At 45.1% G+C, this 9,005-nt stretch overlaps 1 protein-coding gene across 2 annotated transcripts in view; it reads left to right on the forward strand.

Annotated features, from left to right (window-relative positions):
• The window catches only part of AREL1 (apoptosis resistant E3 ubiquitin protein ligase 1), a 37,858-nt gene extending 29,178 nt beyond the window's left edge, over positions 1 to 8,680 (forward strand). For both annotated transcript variants that reach the window (XM_054567270.1, XM_054567269.1), the window contains exons 12-20: positions 156 to 231; positions 744 to 853; positions 1,537 to 1,716; positions 1,890 to 2,015; positions 3,133 to 3,262; positions 3,351 to 3,409; positions 5,335 to 5,424; positions 5,855 to 6,030; positions 6,126 to 8,680. In XM_054567270.1, coding sequence (XP_054423245.1) covers positions 156 to 231; positions 744 to 853; positions 1,537 to 1,716; positions 1,890 to 2,015; positions 3,133 to 3,262; positions 3,351 to 3,409; positions 5,335 to 5,424; positions 5,855 to 6,030; positions 6,126 to 6,228 — 1,050 coding nt within the window. In that variant the 3' untranslated portion in view covers positions 6,229 to 8,680. The remainder of the gene's footprint in view (positions 1 to 155; positions 232 to 743; positions 854 to 1,536; positions 1,717 to 1,889; positions 2,016 to 3,132; positions 3,263 to 3,350; positions 3,410 to 5,334; positions 5,425 to 5,854; positions 6,031 to 6,125) is intronic.
• Positions 8,681 to 9,005: the final 325 nt, after the last annotated feature.

The raw sequence follows: 9,005 nt of genomic DNA on the forward strand, positions 1-9,005 counted from the left end.
ATAAAATGGTGTTATTAAAGCTTATTTATGAGTAATAACAGATCACGTCCAAGAACTAGTGGACAATAGATAGCATTTTCTTGTGTTTTTGTCGTTAACACCCAAGAGATACCAGCCAGTGTCCTGATACTTTCCTTCCTTTCACTGCTTTTTAGTCTCTGAAAGCTACTCGGAATTTTTCCATCTCAGATTGGAGCAAGAACTTTGAAGTGGTTTTCCAGGATGAAGAAGGTCAGCTTTGAAACGTCATATTCATCTTTTTAAACTCTCTTCTTCACTCCTATTCTCCTTCTTACTCCCTCTCCACAAAAAACCAAACCCCTTAAACACTCCCCAGCTTCTTTTTCCAAGGAAAAAAAGTCATGAGTCAAGATTAAAAGGGTGGCATTTACTGGCCAGATGACTTGGTAGAGCTCATAGAGCACAGACATACGGAGACAGAGAATTCTGTAAGTTGGAACCAGGAGGGCAAACTTTTCACCCTTGTAGAACAAAGAGAAATGTCCATTTCCTGGGATCTCTGATGTCCCATGTTTACACACTAAGGGGTATTAGCTTAGTGACCTTTAATCCTATAGAAAGGGGTGGGATTTTTGAAAAGTTCACATTTTAGGTGGGTTGGAAGGGGAAACAGTAAGGTAGTGGAATGGAGGGAGTGTGGAGAATATAAAATAATGACAGTGAACAAACAAGATAAGAGGTAGGAGGTCAGAGTCACGTTTTCTTTTTATTGTACTTTTCAGCTCTGGACTGGGGAGGGCCTCGCCGGGAATGGTTTGAGCTAATCTGCAAAGCACTGTTTGATACCACCAGTCAGCTCTTCACTCGATTCAGCGACAACAACCAAGCACTCGTGAGTCTGTGACTTCCCCGTGGGTGGGTGGACAATGTAAAGTACGTTATGATGGAATGGACTAACAGGGGTTTGAGGTTATGAACGTGTCCTGGGAATGTGACAACCTGTGTCTTGTTCTTAATTTTGATACCTACAGTATGAGCTAATCAGATTGCCTCCCTCCTCTTTGCCTTCATTATTTCATCTCTTAAAATAAGAGAAAACGCAGACAGATGACTATTTGACCAAAAAGGCATTATAATGCAATGGCTGTTCTACTAATTATAATAATAATAATTAAGCCACTTTCTCAAAATAGACCTGAAGCTCTTGGATTCTGTACTAGACCTCTGACTAGGCAGAGGTGTCAGGAGCAGAGAAATAAGACTCCGGCTGAAAGAAGGTCTGGTTTAGGGAAAAAGCATCACATCATCCACTGATTAACTTTCATACCCAGTCAGATGAAGCCACGAACCTAACGTAAGGCTCTTCAGCCTAACGTGAGTCCGTCACTGCTCTGCATCCTCCAGTCACTCCGGACTACTCAGTAGCGGCTACCAAAGACCGGTGCCGTTTGGATGGGCTCTTTGGTCTAATATTGAAATTCTTGCTCCCGTGGGACGGAGGTGGGAGGGAGGGTCTTTCCAGAACGAGGCTGGAAGAAAAATGGCCCAGAGTCTTTTAATGTCTTTCTCTGACAGGTGCACCCCAACCCTAACCGCCCCGCTCATCTGCGCTTGAAGATATATGAGTTTGCGGGGCGGCTCGTGGGCAAGTGTCTCTATGAGTCCTCTCTAGGAGGAGCCTACAAGCAGTTGGTCCGTGCTCGCTTCACCCGTTCTTTTTTGGCCCAAATCATAGGACTACGTATGCATTACAAGGTAACGTCTGAGGCGTGTTTTTTCTGCTAAGGTGCCTGGCCATTGACACTGGAGTCTCACCACTCTGAGCTAGTTACTCTTACTGTTGAGGGGGTGAGTGGTTCCAAGCAGTTATAAATTTCATCTCTGGATAGAATAGTCATGCTCTATTCTGTGTCTTTCTGTCTCCTCAGTACTTTGAAACAGATGACCCAGAATTCTACAAATCTAAAGTTTGTTTCATCCTTAACAATGACATGAGTGAAATGGAGCTGGTCTTTGCAGAAGAGAAATATAACAAATCAGGTCAATTGGAAAAGGTAAGAAGGAGGACCAGAGCCTGTGGGTCCCATGACTCCCACCCTCTTCCAGAGAGGCACTGTCTCACAGAACTTGCTGCAGTAATGGAGATGTTCTCTATCTGTGCTGTCTTGAGCACCCAAAATGTGGCTAGTGCGACCAAATAACTGAATTTCTCATTTTATTTTCATTAACTTAAATGTAAATAACCACTTATGACTAGCGGCAGTCATATTGGGCAGCATAGCTTTAGGGCGTCGCATCCCACACTTAAGCTCTTGGCCCACTTGAGAGAAGCAAAAGACACGTAAGCCCATCTAGCCCACCTGCTCTACAGTACTTTGTGGTAGAAAAAGAACTTAGTGATAATGAAGTGTCACTGCACAAGGTGCTTTGGAAGGGGATGGCAGTGCCTACCCCAGCTGTGATGGGGGTGACATAGATGACTTTTATTTAAATACTATACCTGTATAATTTTAAACCTTTTATTACAAAACTGTTGACCAAAAGTATTTCTGATGCAGATGTGGTGCTGTTTACATTGTAAAGTTAAACAATATCAAATGACAATTATGAAGCTAAAATCACAATAAAATTAAAAGCAAAATAGCAATGACTGAAATACTGGGACCACTGATCGATACCCTTGTATTCATTACCACATACCCTTTGTGACCATTGTGGGACAGTAAGGGAAGAATGCAAGGGACCCCTTTTTAGAATTTGAGACGGAAAAAGATTTCTTCATTGCTTATGTGGCTATATTTATTCTCAGTTGGCTCAGGGGTAAGAAAAGAGGTCAGTAATAGTTTAATTTTGGATCATATAGACATTAAAATATTGCTAACAAGGAACCATAACATCTTCCTATTGTATCACTGCTATTTGACCAGGTCAGAGAAGGCTCACTCAGCCACTTCAGAGATAGTAGCTAGTAGAATGCAGCAGTGATGGTTAGGAACCCTGGCGCTTAAAAACTGTATAACCTAAGTGTGCTGTGAAGCTGGACGCACAGCAGAAACTTGCGACTGTGGCGGACTTCAATAATGCCATGTCTGTGGGACAGACCAGGCAGATACCATCTTATAAACTGTCATCCACAGCCTTTCCCTGTCTGTCTTTTGCCTTTTATTTTAGGTTGTAGAACTCATGACGGGTGGAGCTCAAACCCCCGTCACCAACACAAATAAAATCTTCTATTTAAATTTGCTGGCCCAGTATCGGCTGGCCAGTCAAGTGAAAGAGGAGGTAGAACATTTCCTAAAAGGTGAGCTTCTCTCTCCTCTTAGATTTGAGATGAAAATACCTGTATTCATGTTGTGAGAATGGTTTTAATTTGGGCTACTTTGTTTCAGGCCTGAATGAGTTGGTCCCTGAGAACCTTTTAGCTATTTTTGATGAAAATGAGCTTGAGGTAAGTGCTTACAAACACAGACCCCATTCTTGACTCAGTGCGTTAGCACGCCCACAGGAGCTAGCTTTTTGTATCTTCTGTTATGAGATGTGATGGGAAAGCCCTTTATGCAAGAATTGGTTTCATTTTTACCACTCTTCCCATGTATTGACGTATTCTTCAGCTTTTAAAAAGTTAGAATGTAAAAATTGGAAACCAGCAAATAGTTATTTTTGAAGAGTAATAATTAGTATTCACTTATCAAATATTATTGATAGTGGTTGAATGAGTACTAAAGAATGTTGGTATCATATAGTCTTTGACATTTAAAGATGACTTAAGGGGATACTAGAATTTATTTGTTCAGGGACTGTTTATTGAGTGCCTTCTAGACGCCATGTTCATTTGAAGCACTGGGGAGATAGTGATGAATAAGACAAAGTCCCTGCCCTCATGGAGCTATGTTCCAGTGAAGGAGACAAACCAAAGGATGTGACATATTTCAAAGTTTGGGGTCACAACACTATACAGTTAATATAGTCTTATTTCAGATCCTGTAACAATAAAAAAAAGGCCTCAAGATGGTAAATGCCATTTTGTAAGTAGCAAAATTGAAGTTCATATCAGGTGTGGGCAAAAAATAGAATCATTTTTTTTTACCTGCTGCTCACAGATGATTCATATAATGCAAATATTAATTTCAACTTCCCATATCCCTTATGAGAAGTAGGTTTTTGCAAACTGTAGGGAGAAAATTCTTCTTTAGAAATGAGAAAACAAAATAGTTTTAGGGGGTCTTGTACAATTTTTATTCTTATTAACTGAACTATCTTCAGTTATAGAAATAACTGAATGAGAGTAAGAATCAAAGTCTTGCGCAATTTTTGTCACATTTTGTACCTTTAGATATGAAATCTAAACAAAATGAATTCTTCATCTCTCCTCTTAAAGTTTCTGATAGAAACCTTGTGCTATTATTTTGGGGGCTGAGGAATAGCTACTGGTATATTTTGTTTTGTTTATCATGAAGGAAAGCATTTATAACAGTTTGTAAAAGTGAGTAGGAAGGAAGGACACAGTCTCTTACATTTGTTCCACATACTGCTCTTAGTTACTCATTAGCTTAACAAGTTCTTTTTGAAGGAGCCAAGGCTCTTGAGGCTTAATTTGAGTTTTTCTTATCTCTTGATGGATGTATTACTCTTTTTTAGCTATGGGATAAGTAGTACAGTTTGCTAGGTAACATGGAGGATCCTGAACCAGATTAGGACATGAACAAGATGTTTAGGGCTCTGATCTTGTTAATGTTCTCGGTGGTGGTAGTGGTGGTGGCAGCAGCGGGGGGGAGGGGGGGGGCGGGGCGGGGGGGGGGTGTTTGCATGCTTTTTATTTTATCTGATTAAGTAGAGGCAGGGCTGAGGGAAGGGAAGTAGTAAAAGTTCAGTTCACAAAAGGATGGATCCTGGGGAAAAGGAAAGGCCATTTGACAAACTAATCAGTGGGGCAGAGGGCCTTCATCAAAGGGCCCTTCTCCCTGGTATTTCCAGGTTACATCCAGAGCAGACTCAGTAAACTTAGTTCCCTTTTTGTCCTTCGTTTCCATTCAAAATAATCCACAGCAGCAGTTCTTAATTAGGTGTGTGCATCAGAAACCCCTGGGGAACTTTTTCAAAACACATGAGTTCATACGTAGCATACTCCTAGAGATTCTGATTCAGAAAGTCTAGGGTGAGGCCACAGGCATCTCTCTGTATAGTTTTAAAACTGCGTAAGGAACCATTGGCCTATTAGAACTGATTTTCCTAAAGCAGTATTCTGGCATTGTGACCTCACCTTTTTCCTGGTGTTTTCTTTATTCCACATTTTTGCATATTAACATAAGTAATTGACCTTATGCTGGGTCTTTGTCCCTCTGACCATCCTAGTAACTAACCTGTCTTCTCCAGCTGCTGATGTGTGGGACTGGGGACATCAGTGTGTCTGACTTCAAAGCTCACGCAGTAGTCGTTGGTGGCTCATGGCATTTCAGAGAAAAGGTAAGTGGGCCAAATTTTTTTAGTTAGATTTGTGTCATGTTGTAAAGAAAAAGTTTCAGAAGAAAAAAGTTAAGTCAGAGAAGCAAACGTGTCAAATGGGAAAAAATTATATGTGTGGGAAAGACAGGTGGTGGTTTAGGCAAAAGGGAGCCCGGGTCTCTATTCGCTGTCATGCTGGCTACCACAGGAGCAGTGCATTGGAAAGTCAAAGAAATAGAACCAAACAATTGGCCACTACCCTCCTGACTATGTGACAGTACAAAGTCCTGAAGAGCTTGTTGGTTCTAACCACTCCTGCCTGTGTTCTCAGAGAGCGGTGACCGGGGCACACGCCCAGTTTGGGGAGTCCTGTTGCTTCCCCACTCCCACCCCCAGGTCACACTCTGGGCTACATACTGGTGTGATGCCAGCCTTGTGCTCTCCCTGCCAGGTCATGAGGTGGTTTTGGACCGTGGTTTCCAGTTTGACCCAGGAGGAGCTGGCTCGGCTTCTTCAGTTCACGACAGGCTCTTCTCAGCTACCACCCGGAGGCTTCGCCGCCCTCTGTCCCTCATTCCAGATTATTGCTGCGCCAACCCACAGCACGCTCCCAACTGCACACACGTGGTAGGCCTCTGACTGCCCGGTGCGTGCTGCCATGGAAGGGTGTCTAGCCTTTGCCAGTGTTTCTGAGTTAATCACTTCTCCCTTTGCCCTTCCAGTTTTAACCAGCTGTGCCTCCCCACGTATGACTCGTACGAAGAGGTGCACAGGATGCTGCAGCTGGCCATCAGCGAGGGCTGCGAGGGCTTTGGCATGCTCTGACCGCCCTCCTGCATTCCTCTTAGCTCCTGTGCTTTCTGGAGCATCTGGGTGCACGCAACAGACATCATAACCACTGATGCTAACACAACACATAACCATCAGTCAGAAGCTGCTGCATGCTGCCCAGTGTCTGGAGTGTTTGGTCACCTACAAGCCTTGTCCTTCCCTCGCCCCCCTCTCTACCCATCCCCCAACAGGCCACTTTGTCATGGTATGTAACCTGAGCTGCTTGCTCAGTCACAAGAAGAGGACCACGCTGCTGTAATTTCACTTGGTTCCTAGATCTCAGTAGCAGGAGCTGCCTCATTAGCTGAAGGAGAGTACAAAAAAGGGCTCAGCTCTCACGGGAAAGCTGCTGTCCTCGCCTTGCTCCACCTCCTCTGCTATGCTCCTTCGAGGTCCCCGCCGTGGCCCTCATTGCTTGACCTGAGGTCTGTGCATCCTTTGTGGGGGCAGGGTCCTGCCTTTTCTCATCAGGAGCCAGGAGAAGCACAGAAAGGAAGTGGCCCACATGCTCAGTCTTTGGTTTCGTCCCTCTGCACAATGGCAGGCACAGGTGGTGGCACTGGACTACCTCTAATGGGGACTGAGAGCACAAAAGGATGTTTTTTGTGGTGTCCGAACTGGAAATGGAGCTTTCCCTGCAGGCATTTCTGGAAATGATCATTAATCCCTAAAGAAGAACTCTTAAGTTTTTTTTTGAGTTTGAGCCAGTGAGAAAAACAGACCTAAGCATGTGAAAGATAGCTGGGCTGTGGCCTCCACTGCTGAGTGTGATTCTCCTTTAAGGTTCGGGGCACGTCTAGGCAAATGGCTGGCTTGAAGACTATACTGGTGCTGGTCCTGGAGTTCGTTCTTCACACTGAGGTGTAGCTGGGCCTGGCCACCTACCTCCAAGTTATGCAGTCTCCTAAGAACTTTCTACTGAAGACAATTTTGGAGCAATGGACTGGGAGCATAAGAATAGCATCCCAGTGGTCCTTGCTTCTCTCTTTGCTTGGTGTTGTCTGGCAGCACTGAGGCAAAGGGAAAAGGGACCAGCAGTTTAAGTGCTTATCACAGGTCCCTGGGACAGGACACCAGGAACACAGATAGAGGAGATACGTCAGGCAGTCAACACCTAGCTGTCCCAGTTGCTTCCCTTCACTGCTTCAGTTACCAGCAAGGGGAACTAAGGAGAGAGGAAGATACATTAGGTTCACTGTACATGGTGATTCAAGAGAACCTGCTGCTGTCTCTTGGACGATGGCAGCATCCTTTTTCATCATGATTTGAATGAAAACCATGTCAAGACTCAAAATCTCATCCACTTCCCCAAATTTCTTTTTTTAAGAAGGCTTTGCTGCAAGCCACCATTCCCAATGGGGCATTCAACTCTGAGAATATTACAAGCCATCTTTGTCGCCAAAACCAGCAAGTACACAAGAGTCCAGAGAGGAGGCAGGACTTGTGGCAAAGCCTTGGCCTCCTGGAAACGTGTCTGAGCCCTCCTGTTCCCAGGGATCGCGAGGAACAGGCCTCCTGAGCTGCTACTGTTCCTGCTTGACCGTGCTCCCTGGCAGTTGTCATTTGTCCTTCTTGGTGTGGGTGCTGACCTCACTCATTCCTGGGGTCCGGGATCCAGCATCAGGGCCTCTACACCACAGGGTCCTCCATGCCACACGGTCACTGCTCTCCTCAGGGACCAGGACAAGGTGCTGCTGCTCGCCCCAGTGCTTTCCCAGGGGCTGTATATGGGTGGCTTCAGCGTTACCCCGGGAAACACGATGCTGCCCCTCCGGCCCAGAGAGGAGTTTCCAACTGGGGGCGCGTGGGCTGGTTCCGCTGTCTTTGGCAGATATTCCTCTCTTGATTCTACATTCTCCCCTCCAGCAGCCCTCCACAGATGGAGGCTGGAGCTGGATTTGATTTTCTTGGCTAGACCTGTCCTAGCACTTTTCAAAGCATCCCGGGCACCACTGCCGCCCAGCTGCGGCAGCTGCGTCCTGTGGTGGTCCTTAGCCCCGGGGTCTTGGTTTAACAAACCCCTTTGGTACTGTTGTGGTTTTCTATTCCACTGTACTCTCCTAACTCTGTTCAAATGTGCATCTGCTCTTTTTGGCCTTTTACCTCTCCCCCCGCCCCCAGTCCTGCCTTGGTACTCGCCTGTGTGGGCGGAAGGTACAGTATGTCGGAGAGAAGGAATAGTGTCTGTCACTTCTTGGGCAATTTTATATTCACGTTTCTTATTTTGGCTAGTTCTTTTATTTATGCCCTTGTGGCCCAGGTACTTCGGGGGTCAGCTAACCTCTTGGCATTTCAATGTCTTTGAAGGAGACCAGACACCAAGTGAACACCAAGTGACACCAAGGAGAATATCAGCATGTTTCTACAACTTCAGCAGAGACCAAGCCCTGCTGCAAATTTGTCAGGCCAGGCAAAAGGGCCAGACAGTTGCAGTGATAGTGTAAATATTTTGTACAGTAAATAAATAAATGTTTAAAAGGACTAAGGAGTAGAGATGTTTTTTGCATTTTCCCAGGAATTCCTTCAGAAGCAGTCAGCTTAGGGTGGAATGTACACCAGGAGCCCTGGCCTGTCCCCGGCCTCTTGCCCTTTCACCCTTCCCTGATTGCTGTCCATGGTGCCAGGCAGGGCCATGTCATTTGCTCAGACAGCCAAGGGGCCGAACAAGTGCTTGTGCAGTTTGGCAAGAGCAAAGGATGTCTATTCTCATCAGTCCTTTAAACATAAACTTATTGCTTTACTACATAAGAAACTCAGTGTAGAAAATTTGA

This window comes from Pteronotus mesoamericanus, unplaced genomic scaffold (assembly GCF_021234165.1).
Source record: "Pteronotus mesoamericanus isolate MK-2021 breed Mesoamerican mustached bat unplaced genomic scaffold, CSHL_Meso_final contig_182, whole genome shotgun sequence".
NCBI lineage: Eukaryota > Metazoa > Chordata > Mammalia > Chiroptera > Mormoopidae > Pteronotus > Pteronotus mesoamericanus.